Raw genomic sequence first — 26,806 nt, forward strand, 5'->3', positions numbered from 1 at the left:
CCAAACGAAGTGGTGCTGGCTCGTACCCTGGGGGTCTTTAAGAGGAGGCTGGATGAACACCTTGCTGGGGTCATTTGACCCCAGTACTCTTTCCTGCCATGGCAGGGGGTCAGATTTGATGATCTGCTCAGGTCCCTTCTGACCCTACCAACTATGAAACTATGAAACCTCCTAAATGAAATGGCTGCTGAAATTTCGCACAACCCTACAGGGTATGTGCTGCTCCTGCAGAAAGTCCCATTCTCTCTTCCCCTGTTCCCTCCACATGGCCAGCAAGGCTGCTGTTGTAAGAGAGCAAACTGGTGGCACCAAAGCCAGAGGGGAATGGGGTACGGTAAGCAATGCAAAGCCCTAAGCTAGGCTCCCAGGAGCCAGGGCAAGTGCTGCTCTTGGCGAAAGACCCAGCCCCTCTTCCCCCCTCCCCTCCATACAGCCAGTGCTGCTGCACCACCAAGGGAACAAACTGCCCACTCTGAAGCCAGCAGGGAATAGGTTAAGCAGCATGGAGTCCTCTTCAGAGTGTAGCTCTTCCATGTGCGCAGCCAGCTGGACTCCACACCCCAACCCCCTGCAGCTGCACAAACAGCTGCAATGAAAATCCAGGTTTGTCTTGAAAGGTAGCACTTTAAAGTATTGCAGAACCATGTCTCTGTGCAGTTCCCTTCACTGTACTCCTGCAATGCTTGTTCCAGTCCTACATCTTATAGACCTTACACAGGGCCCCTCTACATGTGCAGGTAAAGGCACAATGGTATCTAACACATGATCCACACAATTGCGCCTCCTGCCATGTGACATGAGGGGCTCCCAGATGTGGAGGCATCCCACACACCCCTGAGACAGGTAGCTGTGATCTCCCAAGCTTGGGGTCTTCATGCATCCCTGATCCCCCAGGGATCATGGCTGCCTCAATCCCCAGGGCCTAGGGGTTTCACACTGGGCATAGTGCACCCCATACACATGAAAATTAAAGCTTGATAGCAACCAGCTATAAAGTTAGCATACACTTTGAGGTCTAACTTTATAGCTGGTTGGAGCTTTTTATGGTGTGATAAGTACTTTGCACATGTAGCTGGTCTTAAGGTAATTACACAATTAACCAGTGTACAGCTTATTGAGCATGCTCAACAAATGCATGCAGGCTTAGCATCCACACTGCAAGGGAAGCAGAATTGCAACCTGTGCATAAGTAACAAAACCACCACTTATGCACACAGAAAACTACCATTTAGATGCACAAAGGGAAGCAGAATTCTGTCCCAGGTATGCTCCACTCATATTTTTATTTCCATGGATAAATTAGATGGCACTGTTAAAAAAAAGTGCTGGCCTACTCCACCAGGTATATCTGCTCATAAAATCATCTCTGAAATCAATGGTTATATACTCTGATTTGTTCCCTATACAACAAGCAGAGGTGAGCTGTGGTGAGCAGAGGTATCGATTTGAACTTCCATGTCATTCAGAGGTGACTGGATCCGGAATTTTAGCTCAAGTCCTCCACTGAAGAACTTTCCTGTGGTAGTTACTTAGTGGTCAGTCCTAAGGGATGTTAAACCCCCTAGTTTCCAGTGAAATCAAAGAACTAACAATGCCATTTAAATTGACAAGATTTGAGGGTAGTAGTAGACCCTTTACCAGAGGTGCTCAGCCCTTTATTAACCGCAGGCAGAATACCTGATTTGGAGAAGAGCTTTCTGAAATACCATGTTGCAACATCACAGATTTACTTTCCTGTGACACTTACTAGTAGGATGAGAGGAGGGCAGCCTATCAGTGCGATGGCAGTGGAAAGTTTGCGTTTGTTGCCACCACTATAAGTGCCTGCCAGCTGGTCAGCATACATGTGGAGACCCAGCTTCTGAATACCCCACTCAGCAACCTGTAGGAAAGAGCATTAATTCTTTTTTCACGTAGCAGATAATGAATGTCAGGCAGATCTGGTGCTTCCCACTTCTGGTAGAGCCAGAGAAGAAACAGTGATTTAGTAAACATATCTTATGGCTGGAACAAAGGTGACTCCATTAATGAGCACAACTGCTTGTAAAGGAGGGTGAACTACCACTTCATGCCTCACAGAAGACCACATACTTGCCTCTGCTGGTGCAGTCATGTGCTAAGCTGTCCAAATGACTTGAACTGCACCCCAAATTTCCAGGAACAGAAATTCTAACCCTACACATGGGAGAGTTTCAATTAATCATATCAAATATTTATTTTAAGCCAAAGAGCTAGCAAAAAAGAGATAGCTTTACCCTCTCGATTTCCTTTCCTGGGACTCCTCGCAGGCATGCATAGAGACGGAGATGTTCCCGACCTGTGAGCAGGTCATCAATAGCATCAAACTGAGGGCAATAGCCCATGCTTTGATGGACGTCAGAGATGTTGGTCAATATACTGGAGAGAGAATGAACAAAGTAACGTGACAATAATAACAACTCTGGGAAAGAAATGGAAAGCTTGCAGAAAGTCTGTTTTCTCTGGGCAGTATCTCCCTCATTAGTGAAACCAGCCTACAGATTAATCCCATCTGAGGATTTTGAGATCTTCCATGTTCTGCTACTGCTGGAGTGAGGCTGTAGCCACGATGGTCCAAGAATTACATGAAAGGCAAGGATTATTGTGAGTAATATCTTTTCTTAACCTGATGAAGAATGCATCTCATTCAAAAGCTTGTCTAAGTCTATTCTAACTATGCAGTTGGTCCAATAAAAGATATCACTCACACCAATGCTTCCCCCTGAGGAGATGCACTGTTAAAGTGCTCAGCAATTGCCCAGGGCGATGGTGCTTCATCATGTTACGGCTGGCATGTGTGCATAAATTCCATTTCTAGTCCACTCAGCCCAAATAAGAGTGTAAACTAGTCTCTTCTCCCCCGCTTTTTCTGTTGAAGCTAGATTGTACAGTATAAACCAGCTTGAAGGCAAGTAAGACAAGTCCTTCTCTGAACAGCAACTCAGCAGATCCTATTTTGTTAATGGTATTTATTTCTAGGTAACAAATCAGGCAGTTTAATCTTGGAATGTAAGCTGTGGGAGTAGATAAGCAAGAAACAATGCTGACACTGCTTTTGGGTGTAGTCGGGAGAGGGGAAAGGGAAATAAAAGAGCTGATTTGCTTTGCCTGTGAATTGCTGCTGTCTTTTGGCTGTTTGTAGTTACAGTCCAGAACACATTAAACACCAAACATGCATAAGAAACAGTCACTCTTCACATGTAGAAGAACAGCTCTACACTTCACTGCAAGAGACTGAGATATTCAAGCTGCAGTTTTAGGAAATGTGAAAACCACACCTGTGCTTTGGGAAGTACAAATTCCAACTGATTTTTATGCCTCAGTCTCATGCCTACCAATTATATTCAGACTTTCCAACACAAAATCAATCACACCCAGAGAAAAGCAGGCAGCAAGTCTCTATAGGGTAGGATCTTTCACATCACAGAGCACCAGAGATTAGGAGTCTCCAAATACTAATATTTCATTCTACTTTACTTATAACTGACTTGACTCTGGATGATGTCCTCTATCTACAGAAGAGGCCCAGCCAAGAGCAACAGCAGTGCCAACTACTCCACTGTGCACAATTGCCAGGCCCTTCATGTCTGCCAAGAGTGTCCACAAGGGCTGCCAGTGAGTGCCAGACATAGTGAAAGCTTCTGTGATGTGGTCACTTATCCAGTGGGAACGGGACTGCCAGAGTGTCTTAAGGAGCTTACCTGTTGCCAGCCACCACAGCATCTCCAGTTGTCACATCAGTGTCCCCAGTCAGCATTTTGAAAGTTGTTGTCTTGCCAGCACCATTCACTCCCAGAAGGCCAAAGCACTAAATTATAAAATGTATCACGTTCTTCAGTACTTACAGCTTGGAAAGCAATAGGATTACAAAACTTGAACTCAGCCACAAAATGTGTCCTGGTGCTATTGAACAACCCACCTCTCCAGGACGAATGCCCACGCAGAGTCTGTCTACCGCTGGTCTTTGTCCAGTTGCATAAAGCTAGGAAGAGAAGAGAATAAAACTCCTATTTCAGAGTCCCACAGCAGAGACAATTCTCAGAATGTGACTGTTTAGTCAAATGGGCATGAGGCAGCTCTAAAGCCTTGACAAGAATAAAATGTAACCCTAGAACAATTTAAAACTCACGGTACAAACATTCCACAAATCAAACACTTCCTCTTAACTAGCCACACTTTAAATGACTCTTAAATTGGATGTGTCACTTTTATCTAACCTGTTATTTCATATCTATGGCACATGGATCCAGTTTTCAGAATCTCTACTGTAACCGAAAGCCCCCGATGAACAAAAAAGATAAAGCAAAGGAAATGAAGACCAAAGAATAAAACTTCCAGTCAAAGATATAAGGTAGGTATAATTTTGGGATGCTGAAGAAAATGGCAGAAAGCATCATTCAGATGTGTTCAGCCCCTGGAAAGAAATTAGCTAGCACCACACTGTGAGTTTCTTAGTCCAGAAATATGAGGACAGCTAAAGGGGAGATTAGGACTTATATATGGAAGAACAGCAAACCAAAATGAAGAATCTGATGGACAACTGCTGTGCAATCTAAGGGAGATGGCAGAATTTTAGTTTGGGATGGCAAGGTGGGAGGATAAAGGAGTTTGGGCACTTCAGCAAGGCAGTAAATAAGGAAGGGAGCAGCATCAAGAGTATATTTTCCTGTACTGATATTAAGAACTTTAGCTTGACTTTTGATAGCTTAGCTCAGTCATGTTCAATTTTTTCATGACTAAATTTTCTTGGTTTTAAAACCATCTAATCTGCTGGTTGATGTGCACTGTGGAACAATAATCTGTCACTGGTCCCCCCACCCTCCCCCCCGTCAGAGGAGTATCCACCTAAAGCTAACATAGACTTTATCATTCTCAAAGTATTACCTTTGTCAGTTCTTTTAATGTTAAGACATCTGTTTTGCTTCCTCCTTTCAAAATTCTTTGTCTTTCCTCTGCAACATCCTCATCTTCATCATTAATGGGTGTTGTGACAGGATAATAAAACCTAAGAAAAGCCAAGAGATTCACTGAGTGAATGAATTACATGGGACATGGTTACAGTAGCAAACTGAAATCACAGTGAGACAACTGCCAGAAAGTATGACTAATGGGAGAGATGCAGTCATGGGAAAAGTTTATGAAAAATGTAACTAGTTAAAAGTTAGCAGCCTTTAAAATTAACTTGAGTTAAGTTAAAAGTTAAATATTTCCACTTTCAACTAGTTAAAAGGTAAGTTAAAAAGAGAGTAATTAGTTAAAAGTTAAGTTGATTTGTGAGAAATGCGTGAAACACGATGAATTGCCTCTTGGCATCATTTTTCATTTTTAAATGCAATGAGTGGGTTTCTTTTCCATAAGCCCACAGAAGCCCACTAATTTACTTGGAACTCATCCTGCTTTGCCTGAAAACAATGTTCTACTTGTCTCACAGTTTTCAGAATAACAATTTACCAATACCTATGTAATGTTAGATCCTTCTCACCCTCACCATGTGAAGTACTTTGCATCATATAGGTATACCAGAATAACAAAAAGGAGTTATTCATAGCCAGGTGACAAATGAAAGCTCTTTCCACAGGAAACCTCTGTTGTTACAACTGTATTGCTCAAAAGGTAACAAAAGGGTATGAAATACATCTGAATAAGAAATAATGAAAGTGTCTGAAAATCAAAACTAGACTGAAATGAGAAAATCAGTTTAAATGAGAAAACGAATGTTCAGCTGCATAGCAGAAACTGTTTAAACATGCTTATTGAATGTTAGCAAAAGCTGCATTTCAAAATTTACATCTGACAATTTTCCTCTTCTGTCTTTCAAAACTAAAGCCCCCCATTACTGAGCAATTGCTCCACATGGACAGATGAGGGAAAGTTTGTGTTATAACAGATGAATAGCTTTTCTATAGTAGGTGACATCTCAGATAAGTTTTTCACAGATGAGAAGTAATTCTCAACTTCTTGGGCCCTGGGCTGCTGGTTTTGATCTTCATTAAAATTAAAAAAGTCATCATTTGTTTCACCCTCACTTGTTCCCTGTCCTGCAGCCAATTGGCTGCCCTGTTGACTTCTGCAAATGCACAGAAACTGCCAGTATGAATTAAGGAACTCTGAGACTTGTAGTTCTTAAGAGACTATATCTCATAGGAAGGCACACTACTCTTTGTCTCTCAAACAAGAAATCCTAGAGTTTCAATAAAGAAATATCATTCCATGCAAGTCCTAGAGAGTGGCTGTGTCAGGAAAAATGCCAGATTTCATTTGTTTTTAACTTTTAACTTATACTTCAAAAAAGTTAAAGTTAACCTTTTTTTTAAAACTAAAGTTAAAAGTTGACAGCTTAAAAATTTAAGTAGTTGAAGTTAAAAGTTAGCCATTTCTTTAATTTTTAACTAGTTAATAAACTAGTTAATTCCCATGACTGGAGAGATGAGACCTTGGTTTTATAAGGGAAGCACTTTTATAAGTGCTGCTGGCTGCAGCACTCTCGCACTTGCATTCTCCACTTCTGTAAGTAAAGGTCTTAGTCCTGGGAACACAGGGGCTGGGGTGGACCAGAGCATTTTGCAACAGCAAAGAACTCCTCTGTCACTGGTTAAGAACAAACTTGTTGCTCAGTTAAAGCTTTTACTAGCTGGCAACTGTTTGGTGGCCTCTGTGTAATGAGATGATATACTCAGTCCAGTTGTCCTGGTTCCTGGTAGACAGCACGCCACGTGAGAAAAGACCTAGCACCAACTGGAATCCTCCTTGAAAATCTTGTCAGAGCATGAATGGCACATTTACACCTGGGAAAGGGCCCCTGTATTGGGGATTTAGGATGAAATCAAAATAAATTAATAGGGTGAAGCTGCTAAACCCATCACAAATGTAAGGCTTTCAAGAGAGAGAAAGCAACCCCAGCAGGTAATGGGGCAGTCATTTTCTCAATAGAATAACTTTCATACAGATTTCTGAGTTAAAGATTTTTCAAACATACCACCTTGTGTGGAAAAAACGATGCTGCATGAAGAGGTTGAGAGCAAAGTATACAATCCCTTCCACTGCCATAGCAAACAGATTCTTTCCAATAAAGTCCCACTGGAATGGATTCGAGACACGCTCCTCACCTTTGGAGTAAAACCACCAGAAAAGTAGGTGAATTATTGCCCAAACCATTGTTCCTGAGAGCAAAACCCATTAGTGTAATGGCTTAGGATGCAAATTTGTAATTTATATGATCATGACCAGGTACTTTTTCAAAGTCCCCTGATAGAGCTTCTTATTGGAAATACATAACCAAACTTAGCTCTTTTAACTCTAGGCACTCGTATTGGGTGAAAATAAATGACGTCTCCATTAATATATGGCCATTTGTAAATCATAAGCAGACATCTGCAGGGGGTATTTTAGAGGTAAGATTTTCTTTCTGAAGGCAAATTAATGACCTTTTGTTGATGTGTCACTACCTTTTCAGCAAGACATTCTCTTTTATCCAGGGCAGCCCCAGAACCAAGTAGAATAGAGGTATTTTAAGAAAGACAGCCACTTTTAAAATGGACATAGGGTTATCAAAATAGCAGCCTGTCATGGAATACTGCCAAAATATATCCCAGCTGTGACTGTCCAAGGGCCCAAGGTTGCCCAGAAAGGGAAAGGGAAAGGAGATATTACTAGTTAGTATCAACAGCAGCCTTCTACACCCTGCAGTCTGATAAGAGAATGTTAATATCTTATTTCAAATACCTGTCTCTTAAAAGGGCAGAAAATGAAGCAGAAAACTGGTACAGATTAAATTAATTTGGATACAGGAGACTGGTGTGGATGATCATCCACTTAGGGCCCTCCTAGCACTTGCAACTTGTTCGGAGTACTGCACACACCTTAAAACAGTCGAACTTTCACTCTCACCATTCTTAATACCCCTTGTGGAAACTGGAAAGTCACTAATCTTCCGAGTCAACACTGCTAATATATCTCTATCCTGGTATGGAAGTACCCAGGGTTGCTCTCCAAGAATTTCCTCGTGGTTACTGGCTATTACTTACCAAACCTGGCATATACATCAGTCACTGCTTGGTTCATGGCTAGGTCAATGAGTCCCCTTCCCAGGCAGAAATGTGGGAAGATCAGCAGCAAGTTTTTCAATTTGTTATTGAATTTCAGCAAAGACTGTAACATATGGAAACAAGAGCAAATCCAGACATCTCAGAGCATTTTCTTTAAGAAAACATAAGGGAATGAAAGTTCCCTGTAATTTCAGTGAAATTAGGTCTCCTTTTTCAGAACACAGAAGTATTTTACCAGTCTCCATACCAACAGAGAATAGAGAATTCAGTTTGTAACAGGGGCAACTGTGGCAACTGAAACAAAATCCTAGGAATCTATATGTAAAAAATATGCCAGCAAGCACAGAGAAATATTATAAAATGTAGTGTATGTGATGTGATATGCAACTCTGGCTCTATCAGCATATATTCTATTTCTTGAACAGAATTTTTTTTCTCATTTGTTCAGATCTTATATAATGCCTGGTCTGTAACTACAAAAAGGGCCAGGAGAAGATCTTGGAAAGAATGTCTCAGGGCACTTCTACACTGCCAGCTGAAATGTAGTGTAAGCATTCCTGAGCTAGCAATAAACACTCTGGCTGAGGTACCAAGAACAGGCTACCCACAGCAGCGTGGAACTCTGCGTGGGTTTACCTTCTTGAAAGCAGTATTTATAATGTAGACCTACCCTCAGGGGTAATGTAATATTGGCCTGCTGTGCCACAGACTGGGATTGTATTGCTGCATTACCACAGCAGGAAGCTGTGCAGCTGTGGCATCCCACAATGTTTACAAATAAACTGGGAAATGTATGGAACAGAGCCAGAAGGGATCGCAAAACTGGATCTTGAAATTTTGAAGCCACCTGAGCTAAAACCTGCTTCGCTTCCAAACCAACCAGTTACACAGTAATATATTGTGTTTGAAAGTGCACTGCCAGCATTGAAAACTGACTGGATAATACAGCCAGATGTAGAATGGGTGTCAGTACTGGTCTCCCAAGAACTGCTAATGGGGAGCAATGGCAGAAGTGCTAATGAAGACATGACACCAGTGTTTAAGCACCGTGTCTTATCTTTGCTCTGAGCAGGCCCAAATGGCAAGCTATTTAAAATGCTGGCACCCAACATATGCCTGTCTACTCTAGTGCTCTCACAGCTGTCACCACTGCGGGGAGTGGAACCAGTGGGTGGAGACGGACCAAAATGCTAGCATAGGCCAGATGTGGGATGGTGAGGCATAGGCTTGGTTGTCAGATGCCAGCTCCTTCCCTTGGTAATGGCAGCTTCATACCTTTCTCACTGCCCGCCCTGCTTCCTAGAAGTGACGGATCCATTGTGGAGGAGGGCCTGAAACTATCACCAGCAGAAGAAGGAAATGTCTCCTGGTGGCAGCTCAGTGTGGCTTCTCTCACAGTGATCACAATCATTTCACTGTCACTCCTGTGCACAGGTGGCTGGTTGGCAACCCACCATAGCTTTACCCATGGTCTCTTTAGCTAACGCTGCTCTCATCCCCACACTGCTGCATATACCTATGAGTTTTCCCCCTACTTACTCACTCCCAGAAAGGGCAGCAGAGGGGGAAAACAGTCACTACTGATGGCAATGCAGAATGTGCTAACCTGGAACAGTGTGCATAGCATTTGACTCATTAAAACAATGTTTCTAGCAAAGCACTGCTTGCTTACCGGGTTATTTTCAAACAGCTCCAGGACAAATGTAATGGCACTGCTGTTGATCCCAATGAAGAGATTAATACAAGACAATGCAACATATGCTGTGCTAGGGACACTGAAAAGGTAGGCTGCTGGGTACATCATGGGAATTACTGCCCATCTGTATAGGAAAGACAAACACAGTGGTAATAACTCCTCAGAATTCATATTAGTTTGTCTATCAGAGACATCAGGGTAAGCTTTCTTCTTTTTCTCCCATATGAAATGAGTCATCCAAACCAATTGGAAACTTTTACTAGGTTATTTTCCCCTAATTACAGCATGATGGCACTTTTTTCTCTCCCTAGTTTTGTTTGCCACCCATACACAGAGCCATGGTGTAAAATGCAACTGAGGAGACCTTTCTAGCAAGGTAATCATCATCATTCATCCAAGGGGATGATTACCTGACATCCCTGGACAAGTGATTAAAAGATGGTAGTTGAGTTCTAGATAATCTCTGAGAGAAGCAGGTAAAGGTGAGATGTAGGAAATGGAGTATGTAATCTCTGGGGCTGACCAGAAAAAAATCCAAACATTCACACTTACTACTAATCAGTTAATTAAGTGTTTAATATGAACACTTCAGCAGATAAGACTAATGATTATGAAGGCAGCCTTTGCACACAAATAAAGCAAATACATACAATTACTGTTTTAAGATATTTTGTGGGTAAAATGCAGAGCTTCTAAATGCAAAATACTATCATGGCACTTGTTTGAGAAGTACCAATTAGAGCAGGGCTGTCCAGCTTCCAGGCGGGTGGGGACCACATTCTGCACGGGACGCACCAGCTGGAGCCTCACTTTGTGCAAGTTACAGTAATGTGAGCCATGCACCCCTGCAGCCACTGCTGTACAGGTGACCCCCTGCTCCACTGTGTGTGCGGGCAGTGCCCTCACTGCTACACCATGCACCTGTCTGGGCAACCTCCCCTCTTCCCCTGTACTGTGCACAGGGGTGAGCTGGGGGGGGGCAGCTGCAGGTCATGGTCTCCCCAGCACGACAGGTTGTACCACACTATTCCCTGGGTGGGAACAGGAAGCAGAGGCTGGAGAAGGAAGTGATGCCCCAACTGCTAGTGCAGCAGGAGTGATAGATACAGTGGTGCTTGGATAAGTGCCTTGTGGACTACACGCGGCTCACAGACCACCAGGTAAACAACTCTGAACTACAAGAAAATACTATATAAATGTAGATACTCTCTAAGCTCTACTAGCACATCTCATTTCCTAACCTGCAGCCCATTCTGGGGCTTGCCCTATGTGACCATTATGGGCGCATCCAGATGAACCCACATGTGCCTCTTGCTGCATCTCAAAGCAGTTTGAGATGCGGCAAGAGGGACGCTGGGAACAAAGAAAAGTTTCCCGCACTGCATATTTGCAGTGAGTTCTCAAAATTTGATACCTGGATAGTCAGGTATCAAAATAAAACATGGGGGGTGGGCAGGAAATGCAGGGCAGGGCATGGTCCAGGACCATACCCTGAGGCAACCAGAGGCTTAAGCCCCTCCAAAGAGACGGCTGGTAGCCAGCTGAAGCACACTGCCTGCCTGTGCAGGGCAAACAGCAGTGCAGGCTGCAGGGACCTGGACCGGGGCTCCATTCCATGTAAGTAGGGAGTGGGGAGGGCTGGGGGTGGCAGCTCAGGAGGGGTGGGTCCCCCGCTTGCTCGCTGCAGGACCCACATCCCCCCCTGCATGGTTCTCAGCTCATGAGCAGCAGCAGTGGCCACTGGGGTGCTTGGGGCCTTGTGTCGCAGCCCCCACATATGGTGTGGCGAAGCGCAGCTTGGCCCTAGCCACCTGGCACCCAGTGCTGCCTCTGCCACATCGTGCAGATGTGGCTTGGCTCAGCATGGTGCAACATGCCTTCGGGCAGTTCTGGGCCACTTGAGCTGTCACTGTGCACGCAGAACCCAGCCCAGGTGGTCTCTGTGAGCTGCATGGGGCCCAGGTGACAGCCGGAGCTGCCCAAAGGTGAACGGCCCAGTGCAGCACGGGCCACACCCACACGACGTGGTAGAGGCAGTGCCAGGTGCCAGGTGGCCAGGACCGAGCCATGCTGCCCCATGCCACAAGGGCTCGAGCACCCTGATGGCTGTTGCTGCTGCTGGTGAGTTGTGGATCAGGAGTAAAGGGACTGGGGCGGGAGGCAGGCTGTGGACTGAGAGTGAAGAGCAGGGCACTGGCATATCAGTGCTGCTCAGCACTGCACATCCTGGTGAGTGAAAAGGGTAGGGGCAGCTCTGATTTCTCTATGACAAAAAGGCTAAAAGTAAATGCCAAACTGTATAGATATTTAGAATTATTTTATTATGATGATAGAGGCACTGGTAGGCTTCCAAACTGCTTTCAGCTTGTAAATATATCAATAAAACACTGCCCAACTGATCTCTTGATACATAGTGGCATTTCATTTTAATAGTGAAAGAACACAATTTTGGGCATTTTAATGAAAGAATTTGAATTTCTTATCAGAGAATTTGCAATTTTTAAACAGGGAACACCAGGATGTCTGCTGGTCAGACAAGTGGCAAGACCTGCACAGAGGAGCCTGTCCAGGGCCAGCACTGGGGACCCAGCTGGAGGGCAGATGAGGTGGCTGACCTGTTGGTCATTTGGGGCCAAGAGAACACACTTGGACAGTTCAGAGTGGGCCACTGCAAGGAGCACATCTTTTGGGTGATAGCTGGCCAGATAGCAGAGCCAGGGCACCCCATCCAGGTCTGGCAGGCATGCAGCCGTGGGGCCACAGGTCCAAGGGGGCAGATGCTGTCGCAGATGGCAGCAGGTCACAGCCAGGCAACAGCCTCCACTGCCAGACTGCTGTAGTGGGTGGGGGGGGAAGGAGTCGGGCCACTCCAGGTCAGGGCTGCTTCAGCAGTCCAGCTGGCACAAGGGGTAGTATCTTTAGACACCAACTGACTGGGCCTCAAAAGCTCCTGTCTATTTGTATCTTCCATATTAACATGGGCCTTTGGGCCCACCCAGCTAACTAATAGCCCCTTTGTGGGGCCAAAGGGTGAAAGATACAACTAATTTCTTGGGACAGCACAAGCAAAAACAGGATAGGAGTGTCGTGTGGGTCAAAGGGTCAAAACATGAAAATAAGTGATCCTTACTACCTCACCTACTTTACTTTTCTCATGATTTTCATTTAGCAGCAAATTATGAAGCTCCTAACAAAGCCTCAGCCATGTACAGTGAAGCTCTTTGGCAAAACATTTCTCAGTTTTTATAGGTGCTTTAAAATAATAAAGACTGCTTTTATAATAGAGATGCACACTTTTATGTCTGTATAAGTTCTTTATTCTGTTTTTAAATGCTTTTTAGGTACTCTTAAACAGACACCACATTTAGTGATTGTGCTACCATAATTTAAAAAATGTATGGGCTACATAACAAGAAATAAAACAGTGCCAGTCCCTTATACAGCATTTTTTCATCTTCCAGTGTTTTACAAACACGACATAGTTATAATGCTTTGCATTTTCAATGTGCTTGCTCTATCCAAACTACTTTAGTGAATTAAAGCTAATTTATCAAGAAAACACAAAATTGGATTTGTGCCCTTGTATACTTCTTTGTGATTCATAAAGAGGACATGAAAGGCTTTATGTTTTGTTTTAAGGGAAACAAACTGCTTGTGTTTTTGCATTAGAAATTCAGATTTTTCTGATCTATTTTCCCCTAGAAGGCACTATAGACAACAAAACTAGTAAGATCACACTATTTGACACACCATATGTAGGAACCCTGAAAAACTGGAATGGGAAGTGAAAAGTACTTAGTTTTGCAAAAACACTTTTGGCAATTCTTATTTCAGTCAAATGTTTCATGAGCACTTCATGCTACATATCTAAGATTGCCAATACAATGTTTAAGACTTTAAAGCCTTTTTTGTACATGAGAAAACAGGACACAAGACCAATTTCTTTTTCTGTGCAGCTCAGCTTTACAACTCAACACCTCCCTTTGTGGCAGAGGTGAAAAGCAGTAAGCAAATTTTTCCTCATGTGGCTGATCTGGGAAACACCTGTTCAACCGTAAGCTTTCTGCAGCAAGGAGTGCCCTTGAAAATTTGGCTCTTATATACGACTTCCTTTCCTTGGCTTTCACAACACCTAACAAAGAGGACAAGTATCCTACTGCATTTTACATGTAGATGCACTGAGGTGTTGCAAGGTTAAATAACTTGACCAAAATCACATAACAGACAAGCAACAGCTGATCTTGAAAGCTCTTTACTACAATGCCAGTGCTCTACGCACTAGGCAACCACTTCATTTACCTTTATGTATGTTTGCACAGTGTTTAGCACCTTTAGGACCTTTCCCATGGCCATTTTTAGTACTGTAACAACAAAAAGAACATTGACCCCTATTCCTGGGCAGTAATCATAAAAGCTGCTTTTCTTTTAATCCCTTCCAGCCAATTAGCTAATTATATAGTTTCATAGTTTAATTCTATAATTCTCAATAGAACCTATGAGATAGTAAATCAATATAACAATATCATGACTCTATAGCTGGAAAAACTGGTTCACTGGTTAAAAGAGGTTAAGGCAGGGGTTCTCAAACTTTTTGATACTGTGACAAGGGGGTTGCAAACTTCTCTTCCCTCCCTAGAAACGGTGGCGCGGGGCTGCCACCACCATCAAGCACTCTGTGCCACTGCCATGCGCTGCGTGCCACTTCCTTGCAACCAAGTCTGGCCAGTTGATGAGTGGGGGGCAGGGCGGTCCCCAGCAGCCCACCAGCCAGACTTGGGCATGGGAAGCAGCACGTAGCATGTGGTGGCGGCACAGAGTGTTCAATGGACGGGGCGGCCCCACCCCCCACACCACCACTTCTGGGGAGGGAAGAGAATTTGCAACCCCCTTTTAAGTTGCTGGGGGTTTGCCACCCACAGTTTGAGAACCACTGAGTTAAGGGATTTGTTTAAAGCTACAGGGTGAGATATAGTCCAAGCTGGAATCAGAGTTAACAAACTCCCAGTTTGACAGTACTGTGCTGTGCTATACCTTTTAAAACTAGACATCAGCCACACCCAGCTCAGCTCAGGAACCTGAAATGTGTTTCTAACATGGAAGTTTAGGTCGCTTCTGCCAAGTGGATCCTACATAAATAAGCAGCCCAGACGACTTACCCATACAGAAGCAGCAATGCTATAAGCACAGGGAGATTGCTTGGAGAAGTGTATGCTTTCTTCTTGAAGCCAATGAATATACCCACAACCATAGTGGCACTCACAACATAGTTCACCTGGCAGAACAAAGTAAGAAATACAAGGTATGAGTACAACAGAGTTCTACAAACTCTCCATTAGATCCAGCCCTGCTCTAGAATGGTTTTAAACTAAGGGACATAGAAAAATAATGTGCTAGGTCCAGCTTTTTTAGCTGCTCTAATTAAAGCATCTGGAGTGTCACATGCATCAGCATCCCTGTGCTGAAAAATGGTGGCAAGGGTGCTTTAACTACAGTTTGTCTAACAAGCTTTAGTTAAAGCACCCCCACTGCCATTTTTTAGAGTGGGGATGCTGATGCACATGACGCTGGACTCTGCTGGAGCGCAGTAATTACCATGCTCTAGCAGCCTCAATGCATGTGTATAGGTGTCCTAAGGTTGCTTACAGACATGGAAAAAACCAAACCAAACCAGCACTTTAAGCTTGGTACACCCCTGCACCAAGCACAGCACATGCCTAGAAGAGGCATCACATTAGTTTGACCCAGCTCTCCAATGTTTGTATAGATCGGGAGCTTCAGCGAGGCTTTTTGGCTCTTTTATCTAATAGCTAATTGAATCAGCTTTAGATAAAAGTGCCAGAAAAAAACCCTGCTGAAGCACCCAATCTATACAGACACTGGGAAGCCAGGTTGAACTGAAGTGCTTCCTCTTCTGGTAAAGTGCTGTTTTGTTTTTTCCATGTCTGTCAGCAGCCTAAATTTCTCCATCATGTTGCTTCTTATGGGGGAAAGTACAAATCTAACTGCATGTAACAATGTTACCTTACAAGCCTGGTTTGAAGAGTAAGAACTCTAAACACTGATTTATATAACAGGATAGATACATAATGATGTCTAGGTGTTTGGGAAGAGTTTTATTAAAAGCACAGAGATTTTACATAAAAAGACTAGTTCTTGTTGTTTTCAATTCACTAAGCTGGACTGCTGCTACATAAAGATAGAGAATCAAGTGACAGCAGGCTCAGTCATTGCCCTGGCTAGTTTTTCTGCTTATTATTTATTGATGCCAAATTCTCACAATGATCAGAAGTTTATCTTCTGGAGAGGGAAGACATTCTCACAGTATAGCCTGCAGCAGCTGATACCAGATTGCTTGCGTCTTTTCCCATATCTACCAAATTAATGCTCCTTTCCCTCTTTTAAGTGCAGTCTTCAGTGGAGCCCCAAGAATCCTTTCAATTGCTCCTGCTTTACAAATTGTATAATGCTCACATTGAAGAATTCTTCTTTTAAAGGACTCTTTCGGGCCCTTTACTGTTGTGGCTCATTTGGCCAAAGGAGTCATTCTTTCCTTGTAAAATAATTTTGGGTCTCTCAGTAAGGCTCTGAAGACTTCTACTTCTACACAAACCCAGGTTACTGTTCTAGTCTCTTTTGAAACAATAGTATACAATTGCTTGCAAAATGAGATACAGAAAATTGCAATAAGCATTAAAAACCCATGAGGTTACATCACTTCCAGCTTCATTAGCTGAAGAATGAGTTGTGCATGAGACTTAATTGAGCCATTTGAAATAAATAGGAAGTGGGCAGAGCCTTAGCACAAATTGTCTGAGCAGTGCTTTAAATGAGTACACTGCAGTGCTTGGGATCCACCTTATTAACCAAGCCTATAAGTTCCAAGCCAAACCAAATAAAGAAATAGTTCTCAGCAAAGAGCTAGAACTAACAGTTACTCACTATGTCCCAAAAGAAGTTGGTTAACCAGTAAACAGCAGCAGTCACACCACTGACAAACTGAAGGTGCTTGGCTTTTGTCACCCGTTCTTGAATCAGATACAGAACAAAACTGGCTGGGATAAAGGACATGGCAAAAATCACACAGATGGCGACAGCGGCATCCACTGATGTGGTCAGTCTGCAACAGAGTGGAGGAGGGAGGAAATGGATGAGCAAGACAGCTAATGCCACACAGAATGCCACTGTTATTCTCCAGCCAGTGTGAGCAGCTCCACCTAATACCCTCAGGAGATCACTGAGAAAACACCAGGCAATTTTAGACCCAGCAGTAACAAGCTTGTTTGGTAACTTGAGAATTATTCAAATTCTGGAACTGGCATGTATACTTTGTTGTGTTATGTTCAGGGTTGCAACTAACGTGCACACATCAATCTATCCTTAGCCCACCCATGATGCTCATTCTCTCTCTCCAGGTCATGCTGCCATGAGACACAGCATGGCCACTAGCACAGCAGGTGCAGCCAAACTGATATATTCACCACTGTGTGTTAATAAAAGGCCCAATGTCAGGAGTACATGCACCTTTAGAAAGAGCTACATCTTAAACTACACATAGTCCCGAAAACCTCCAATTACTAAAAATGTGCTACTCTGCTTGAGTAAGGACATTAAAATAGGGTTTTATTGATACTGTCACAGGCACCCGTCTACACCTATAGTTGGGTTACCCATGGAGATGGTCTGTAGGTGAGGTGGGAGAACATCCTTGTCAGGAATAGCCACAAATTATCTTGAGAGGTGAACAAACCAGAAGAGATTCTGGAGTTTCTACAACAGTGATTCTCAACCAGGGTACCAGGACACTCTTGGGTGCCTTGAGATCCTTTCAAGGGTGATATGCAATATTAGCACTGTTAGGTATGCCAACATGATTCACAAGATAAACCTAGAGATTTCAAACAGGAATCCACAGTGTTAAAAATACATTCTGACCTGTTGTGGTCTCCCTGAATTCTTTGCAACAGACAAATTGCCCTATTATTTTTCTGTAGCCAAAAACAAGCACAAACTCAGAGCTGGCACATTCCAATGGGTACCTTGAGTTTAATGAAGGATGCTTTGGGTTTAAAAAGGTTGATAAACACTGGTCTACAGCATGGAGCTGCTGCTGCTACAACTTTGGTGGTCTAGCTATGTCAACAGAGCCGCCTAGTGGTCATACTGGAAAAAGGTTTTTTTTTCTATCGGCATAGTTATCTGACTGCCACAATCAACTGAAGCTAAGTTGGCAGCAACCTCCTCCCATTGGCATATCCCAGTGGGCAGCCAACACCTTCCCTGAGTGCCACTCCAATCCCCTTGCACAAAATGAACATTTCCAACCAGGAGATATTACAACACCTTCAGCTGTCCTGTGAAATATGAATTTACAATCTTTGCATTCTCCTATGCCTGAAGAAGGGTAAGTGTGCCCGAAAGGTTGCAAATAAAGTATTTTTTTTGCAAATATCTAGTTGTTCTAATAAAAGATATCAATTCTACCATGAGTTCTGATTCCTTTTGCCTGTAGACTATATGGCTATAACCTGTATCCCTGACTCCAATCCCCTTTCCCTTTTTGATCTGCTGCTCTGCTTTCTGCCCTATCTACTGCTATCTGTCCCTTCTCCTGCCTACCGTGTGCCATGCACAGAGACTGCCTGTGCCACTTGTGGTATGCATGCATGCACTTGTGACAGACCAGCAGTCCTGCTGACACGTCTGTGTTGGTGAGGGCATATCATCTTTTCACACTCTGTAACCAACAGCCAAAACTTTGTAGTGTAGACCAGACCTTTACAGCAATTTGAGTAAAATAAAATGCAGGGAAAGAGCCATTAGGCAACTGGCACATAAGCAACACACCCTAAATTCAGCCGTACACTCTCAGGCATGTCCTTTGAACATGCTGGAGGCAACAGGCTGAAGGAACTGTTGGAGAGGGGAATAAACCAGTGAAAGAACCAAGGTGGACTATTGCATCTTACACGGTGACTTCAGAGAGCTGCTCCTTGGTGAGGTTCAGAGGATGGTTTATAACAGTGATCCCATATTCCTCAGGGGATTGGCCTTTCTGTAGATTGGCTCTCAGGACCCCATTGTTGGCTATGTTGAGGAAGATGACCATGGCATGCCAGCCTTTGTTGTTAAACCACACCTAAAGGAGCCATAAAGTACAAATATATTAAGCAGCCTGCACTATTAGCTCAGGGCTGCAGGATGCCACATGAGTTGCCTTTTGTTTGTTTTTCCATTGGGCAATGACAGCAGGAATGAACACAGCTCTGGGGATTTGTGGACTGACTGAAATGACCCAGCAGAGGCAGCACAATGTATTTGGGTGAGATCATTCCAAAACAGGGGGTTAAACAAGCATTTCAGTAGTGAGGTAATGTATTTTACAAAGTCTGGTTTTTAACCCCTGAGGGATATTCCTTAAAAAGGGCATGGAACAGCCCAATTACACATAACAATTGTGCATAATAATGAATCTCTCTTTTTATCTAAGGATAAAAAAGATATTTATCTAAGGTTATTATCACCAAACAGCATTTCTTTCAGATTAAAATCTGGCTCAAAAAGGGTATAGATTTTTCTAAACTATTCTCACCAAGTACCTTAACATTGTCTTCTGTTTCCATGTACTTAAGGAAATCAGACATTTCGTTAGAAGCAGCCATTGAAGCGTGGCCCTAAAAATAAGACAACAAAGTCTAAAATCAGCCAGTGTGCAGGAGGGTTAGCATGACGGGTTTACAACTTCCATTTGCTTTTCTTAGTAAACAGACAAAAGTGGCTTACCCCTTTCACATTGAGCATTAAGCCAAGATCTCTCAAAAAATCAGCAATCTGAACTCCAGTGACATGAAGAACAGGGAGTTTTCCTCCAATAGAAATTCCTCCATACCTGGCAGTAGAGCATATTAGTATCAATCACTTATATTATAGCTAACTACACTGATGGAAAAATCAGAACTCTCTTAATGAATATTTTCTTTATATACATAGCATAATTTATGTGTAGCTTGTCTGCTTGCTTGCTGACCAACTAGATAAATCTTCAGAGATTTTACAAATGCTAAAACCAAATTAACTTGTGAATGACTTTGGCAATTAACCTGATTAAAGGAGTATTCTGAGACCCCTTTAGAAAGACAATTGCACCTTGGAAATCTATAGAGGAAAACAATTTATAACACTGACTGGTTCAGTTCTGCCTCTGCCCCTTTCATTTGACATTATAATCCATTTGTTGGAAACCTGAAACATCTGATTCCCTATTGTTTTCCTAACACCTCACAAATAATTAGTATCTCAAGTATTAATGAGGTGTTAATGGAAGAAACAATAGATTGATACATGACTAAAGTCAAAGCTGGAAGTGGGCTGGGGACAGAATGGGTAGGACAGCAGATTGCTGCTGCCTTAGGAAAAGGAGCCATCTAGAAATGTTGATGTCAACTGGTGCATAATAAATAAAACATTGTATTAGTTAGTATGTCCCTGTCTGCACACTGAGCACTTCAGTTTAATCCCATAACCAGTATTACACCCACACAAACATACATTTATAAAGAAATCCACTGAAGGAATCCAGGTCTCTGATTGCTACTGGTTACAAGATTTCTGATTGCTACTGGTTAAAAGTGATGGACAAATATAGAAAACACTCCATGAATGCAAGGCCCATTTCCTTGAGCAATTCTCAAAAAGAATAATAATATATTTCATTATTCAGCAGGAGACTGTACAAACCTTTGATTGCCTTCTGTGTCTTTGGTCTCTGACTTTAGACCTATGCCTGCTGATCTCAGGAACACCAAAAGTGTAAAGCTGATATTCACTACAGTTGGTGATGGTTAAATTACATCAAATACCAGCTTCTGGCACCTTCATGCAAATCCTGAATAAGTGTACAGAGGGCTCCCTGCCTGTATTCTTTCATGTAGGCCATGAAGTACCAGTAGAGACAGCTCTAGACAATATGGAGCTCACATTATAGTTTTTACCTCTGTGTATTTGCTAAGCTAGTGCTCATATTATTTTTTCAAATCAGTGTGGGCCAATGTTTCTGGCAGACATGCCATGAATTAGCTCTACATCCTCCCTGAGTGTCACTCTGATCCCCTTCCCCTGCCTGAACTACTGTTTTGGTTTCTGTTCCCTACCCCGTGCTCCCCCTCTGGTCTACTGCTCTGCTTTCTGTTTCCTGTTTTATGTACCACTGTGCTGCCTGTCCCTTCTCCCATCTGCCAAATGCCACGCACAGAGGCTCTCTACACCACTTGTGGAACCTGGTCACAGGTTGGCCACCCCTGCTGTACCCCTTCTTAGAAGTCATGCTCCTCGGTACTATTATGGATATGGTCATACCAGAGGACTGCTGCAGTACAAAGAGGGCACATAGAGCTCAGGTACTGGGCTCACACATTGGTTTGTCTCTAGGGTACAGAATCTGAATGTACTTGGGGGGGTTTCATTGTTTGCTGTCGCATCTGCTAGGTGAATACAGCCACACTTCTCAGTAAAGCCCTCAGTGCTGTCTCACACAACATGCTAGCTTCTGCAGTCATCTCTTTGTCTAACATGTGCTACCTGCCACAGTCCAGGGAAACCTTTTTTAGGCTCCAGAGTTAAACAGATAGATATTTGTTACTTATTTTTTTACTACACTATTTTATGAAACAGTTTCCTACCTTTGTTCATTGACCCAGTATTTGCTCTTCAAACTGCAACAGAAAAAGTACTATGAAAATCATATTTTTTTAAGCTTTGAGTCAAACTAAGCTCTGGCTCAAATGTAAGATATGGTCACAAGGGTGACAGCCAGATTAGCTAATGTCTGTTCAACACTTTGAGCAAATCAAAAGTATAATATGCAAGATGTGACAAGCAACAGAAACATCACACAGAGAATGATTCCTACCTCCCTTTTATAAGTGTGGGATAGGTTTTCACCAGGAAATCTGTGATGTTTCTGTAGGTGAGATCTTGAAGAATTTCTGTGCTCCACTGTACTCGCTGAAAGGCAAAGAAAATCCAATCAGCTACAGTAAATGTCACTGCCCCTAAACTCATCAAGTAACTGTTTGTTAGGAGAACAACACAACTGGTTTTGTTGCACAGGAGCTTGCAAGAAAAATAACCCTTATTGCAAGAATAATCCTGCGAATTCTACCCCGTTTAGACTCTAAATACCTGTGCTTTGCTGAGGCTTGAGGAGAAGTCAACCATGTAGAGAGAACAAGAATTTAGCTGTCAGAGTGATAACTGATTGACTCAGTTCCTCACAAAGCACATCATTAAAGTTACACTGCTGTTTGCCAGGATGCCTTATTAAAATAATCAAAGCTTTCTCTTCAAGGGTATGAAGAGTACAAAGTTAATTTCTTCATCCAGATTCATAAAATCTTAAAAAACCCACAGTTTTCTTTATTTTCATAATTTATTTCAACAAAACAATGGAGCAGTGCTGTTTAAAGTATCCAAGTATCCATTGAGTATCCATAGCAATACCACAAAGTTTTTGAATGATTCAAAGGATTCAGAACTATCTCACTAATTTGACCTGGGGCATGAACATTTTTCCTTAAAAAAAAAAGAAAAAAAGCATAGCTTCAAAAAGCATTGCAAATTCAGGTTGAATTTGGTGAACAGCATCAGCTAAAAAAAGAAGAAAATGGATGCAAGACCTGTGATGTTTTGCTTTAGTGTTTTATAAAGAAAAGAGATAAACTTTTCAAAATACCATTTTTGTTTTGAAAATAGCCAACATATATATGAAAAAGGATTTAAAAATAAGTAATGCTAAATGTTTCATGAAATAAAATGGGAGGAGGGTGATATTTTCACCTGGAAAACGAGTAAGTTTTCATTTTGAGTCAACCTGAAACCAGTTCTTTTGGTTGTCAGAAAAGTGAAAACCTAGTTATTTAGACAGCTCTGTTTGTAGGAAGAAAGTGCCTCACACCAAAATATGTGTGTGGACTCAGTGAACAATGCAATAAATATCCGTGCTGCACATGGTAGAAAAGTGAACTCCATTTTCATTTGGGGTAAGCATGGATCCTGGATGAGGGGCTCAGTAGCTCTCCCAATAAAATATACCTGCCATCCTGTCAGAAAAAGACTTGTACCTTGAGGTATGTAGAAAAAGCATTTAAAGCTGTGTTTATAAGTGAATTGCTGATTCTCCAAATCAGCATCAAATCTTCAGATTCGGATTCAGCTGAATTGAATCAGGGACAGTGATCTGAATCAACTTATCGAATCTCTGTCCCCAGTTTGGGCTGAATCCGAATTGAATACGGCCCATTCCACACACCACTAATGCTTTTCTGTGAATAAAACATGGAAGAACACCCAACTCTCCTACTGAATGCAGGCTGCCATTTATGTACCATCTCATCCCTTTCACCTATTGACAACAGGCTGCTTTAAGTGCACTGGGGGCAGCTGAACCATACCTGAGGAGGAGGAAAGCCTCCAGCTCCTGGAGGGCATTCAGGAAGCATAGTGAGTTTCTTGTGGGTGCTGCACTTGCAGGAGGGTGTAGGATTATCAGGGCTCCATGTACGGACCCAAAACACGTTGGTTACATTAGAAGAAACAGTTGGTACGTTCCAGGCAGTTGACATATTACTGCAGGGGTAGTTCCTGTTACAAAGGAACACAGTCTCTTTAGCAGTGTACAGATACAGCTCACAGGCTACAAGCTATATATTTGGCTCATAAGCACACAAAAATATGATGGCTTAACTCAGATATTTGCACCTTTTGCTTTTTTTAGCCCATGTGGTGTTACCAATGAAAAGATTATCTCCCATAGCACTTGATTAACACCAGTGAATTAACGTATCTCTGATGTTATTGTCTCCAGTTTGCAGATGGGGATCTGAGACCCAGGTGGGTGAAGTGACTTGCATATTGCAATGTGAACCTTGTCTCCTGGCCCTCAGTCCTGACTCCAACTTTTTCCCTGCACTCCCTCATCAAACAGTACTTTCACGGCCCTTTTATTTGGAGCTCCACTTCCCCACTAATATGGGTGATGAGGAAACAGTGCTGACAATGAGTCTAGGGGAGGAAGGAATCGGGCTTCTAGGCAGCAAGACTGAGGAAGCAGCCAAAGAAAAGGACCAGATAGTTGGATATCCGAGCTACTGAGAGGAGGCCCAGGCTAAAGGAACACACAAGTCAAGGGTAGAGGGAGGACCAGGTAAACTTGTGAGTCAATGCAGACAGTGTAATTCACCTTAAATCACAGTGAGGACAGTTGAAAATTCAGTCAAAGTACTTTTCTACTGCCACTTTTTCCAGGTAAGCAACTGCAGCAGAGAAATCTGTGCCATTGTGAATTAAAGGAACAGGGCATGGAGCTGTGGAAAACAGGAGGGAGCCAGGCTGTGGTGAATGGCAGGGGAAGCTCGAAAATCACTGTTTTACTTTATTGCTCTACTCTACAGGTGTATGTTGTCATGCTTTCCAACTCTTTATGAGCCTAACTAAGATCCTACATAGAACGGCATTTGCTACCTTTTAGTTTAAATACATAATTCTGTGACTCATTCTTAATCTGATAACATTATATCTTAATAAGTGTTGTCTTCAAACTGGTGAGATTGCTTCTGGTACTAAACATGACTTATGTGTTTCACTGACAAGCCAGACCAAATAATGCCTCCTTTGATACACTGTCCCATGGACAATATTTTACAGGAGACTTACGGAAGAGGCTGTTCTTTCATGCAGCGATTGCCAAATCCTGGTTTATTCAAGAAGGCATCAGTGAGGGAAACCATCTGCTCGCTGCCAGGGCGCTCATTGCTAAGGAGATTGGACAAGATTTACTTTATAAAAAGATGTCAGAGTGCAAAAATACAATGCACAAAACAGATGATGATAGTATCACACAGGTAGACAGGTGGCTCCAGGTAAGCAGTCTCATTCTAATAAGCAATATCTTTTAAGAGTAGAAGATATGCAATGAGGCAAAATTATAGATATTAAAAACACAACAACATTCCAGGAGCATTTAAAAGACAAAGCTATGACCATTATCTCCTAACAAGATATCACTTTCAACATGCATCTAAATATACATAATAAATCCTCCCTAAATAAGTCTAAGAACATCTTATGAGTAAACACAGATCTTCCCCTCAGAGCCATCCAACACAAGTTGTTACACAAACTCAGCAAACAAAGCAAGTTCGTTTCCTGTTTTCATCATGCTGAGGTTGGAGAACCCTACTTGTACCAGGACCAATAACACTGGAATATAGAACACTGCCAGAGCCAGCTGCTGTCCAGCAATAATTTTCAAACTGTGCTATTCCACCCTGTAATCAATGTAGCTACTTTGGATAAAAGCTTCACAAGCATCACAATCTTTCATATTGAGGCTTTATGCTAGTTACCATCCAAATTGGGACACACATGGATTCCAGAGGTTCGTTTTTTGACCAACTGACCTAAAAAGAAAACCTTTTCTGCCCTGTGTGTGCTACAAGATCTGTATCTTTACCAAGTGTTTTCCATGTAAATTTATTTGTGACCATATTTATGGACTGTATGAAACTGGAGAGGTAGCAAGCACACAGGAGGCACAGAAAATCTGCTTGATGACCTGGGGTGATAAGGTCTGAAGCTTCTGCAGCTAATAAAGGAAGATTCAGTATTTATATATAAATGTGCTTAATACCCAGCAATATGAACAGCAGTTGCCCCAAATGGGAGACTGTAGCTAAGCAATCGCATCCATCAGATCAAACTAAGTTTATTTTAATTTTGTCCAGCTATTTCATTCACATGCAACGAAGTACAAACAACCCTCATTGCAGATCAGAAGAATCTTTAACATCAAAGCACAGAACTCTACAGCTTGAGCTAACAGTGCAGTTCTATTGCCTATTAGAAAAGATTTTTATACTGCATTTGGACTGCTGAAGGAAGAGAATACTGCTTTGTAAGTTGTGGAGACTGCAAAACCAGGGTCAGGAACACAGACCATTTACAATAAGAAAAAGCCTGAGAACTCTTGTTTTACACCAAGAGACTAGGTCCGTTGAGCTGGGTCCTCCATTCACAGCAATTTCATGCTAATATAACTGAACTGACTCAACTAGGGTTATTCCTGATTTCCATTAAGACAAGTGAGAGGACACTTAGGTGCAATAACATAGAGGCCCAAAATGCTATGGAGAAAGCAGGAATTAAAAAATGATTCCTCTCACCTGAAGAAAACAAACTGGTGTCCATAGATCCCAGGGTGCAGTGTTAAACTGGGATATTCTCCAAATGGAGGGACAATGAGTGTAAGTATTAAAGCCAGCAACACAAAACTAGAAGGGAGAACAATCTGAAGAAAACATGAAAAACATTACACAGCATTACATATACATTTGCGTACAGCTCAGAAAACACGCATGCAAAGGAGGGACAGTAACGTCACATGGATCAGAGACCCACTCTGGCTCTTAAACACTGATATTTAATTTCCAGTCCTACCAGCAGAGACTAGTTGCCACGGTTCTGTTTTGTGTCAAAAGAGTACCCTGGGGTCAGTGATAATCAACTGAAAAAACTACAGAGAGGCAGACTGAGAGAGAGCAAGAGCGACAGGAGGAAGAACAACTGGAATGTTAACAGAACATCCTTCAGAAGGGCATAGTTACCGGTCCTCACCACAGCCCTCACTTTTCATAGAGATGTCCCAGGGAGCACTGCGGTTAAGGACACTGTGGGGCAGAGTCAATTATAGCAGTGAGTCAGTACCTGAGCAAGGAAGTCCTTTTGGCTCCGGGTAGCATGGCAGAACCGTTTGATGAGCAGTGCCTTGATTTGCTGGTGGATAAGCTGGAAACCTTTATACTGATAGGAGGCTTTGCCTTCACTGTCATCTTCTGCCAGGCCTACGGGAGTTTGAGAGGTGCTGTTCACTGCTGAGGGGGTTTGTTCAGCCTTCTCATTTTTCTCAGTGGAGATTCTTGTGGGAGCAGAGCCATTTTCTTGAGCATTTCCTGTGTTTGGGAAATTGAAGTGATCATGGGAATCAAGGGCAGATCTA

At 42.6% G+C, this 26,806-nt stretch overlaps 1 protein-coding gene across 1 annotated transcript in view; it reads right to left on the minus strand.

The window, feature by feature from the left end:
• Positions 1–26,806, minus strand: part of ABCA4 (ATP binding cassette subfamily A member 4) — a 154,304-nt gene that overhangs the window by 19,120 nt on the left and 108,378 nt on the right. Inside the window, exons 28-46 of the mRNA XM_019501637.1 lie at positions 26,515–26,759; positions 25,974–26,098; positions 24,466–24,564; positions 23,205–23,394; positions 21,665–21,759; positions 21,435–21,467; positions 19,540–19,645; positions 19,356–19,430; positions 18,726–18,895; positions 16,699–16,876; positions 14,916–15,031; positions 9,736–9,883; positions 8,043–8,166; positions 6,995–7,124; positions 4,903–5,023; positions 3,938–4,000; positions 3,720–3,826; positions 2,256–2,397; positions 1,748–1,882 (exon numbers count right to left, since the gene is read on the minus strand). Coding sequence (XP_019357182.1) covers positions 1,748–1,882; positions 2,256–2,397; positions 3,720–3,826; positions 3,938–4,000; positions 4,903–5,023; positions 6,995–7,124; positions 8,043–8,166; positions 9,736–9,883; positions 14,916–15,031; positions 16,699–16,876; positions 18,726–18,895; positions 19,356–19,430; positions 19,540–19,645; positions 21,435–21,467; positions 21,665–21,759; positions 23,205–23,394; positions 24,466–24,564; positions 25,974–26,098; positions 26,515–26,759 — 2,402 coding nt within the window. The remainder of the gene's footprint in view (positions 1–1,747; positions 1,883–2,255; positions 2,398–3,719; positions 3,827–3,937; positions 4,001–4,902; positions 5,024–6,994; positions 7,125–8,042; positions 8,167–9,735; positions 9,884–14,915; positions 15,032–16,698; positions 16,877–18,725; positions 18,896–19,355; positions 19,431–19,539; positions 19,646–21,434; positions 21,468–21,664; positions 21,760–23,204; positions 23,395–24,465; positions 24,565–25,973; positions 26,099–26,514; positions 26,760–26,806) is intronic.

This window comes from Gavialis gangeticus, unplaced genomic scaffold (genome assembly GCF_001723915.1).
Source record: "Gavialis gangeticus isolate Ggan-Ray unplaced genomic scaffold, GavGan_comp1, whole genome shotgun sequence".
In the NCBI taxonomy this organism is placed as follows: domain Eukaryota; kingdom Metazoa; phylum Chordata; order Crocodylia; family Gavialidae; genus Gavialis; species Gavialis gangeticus.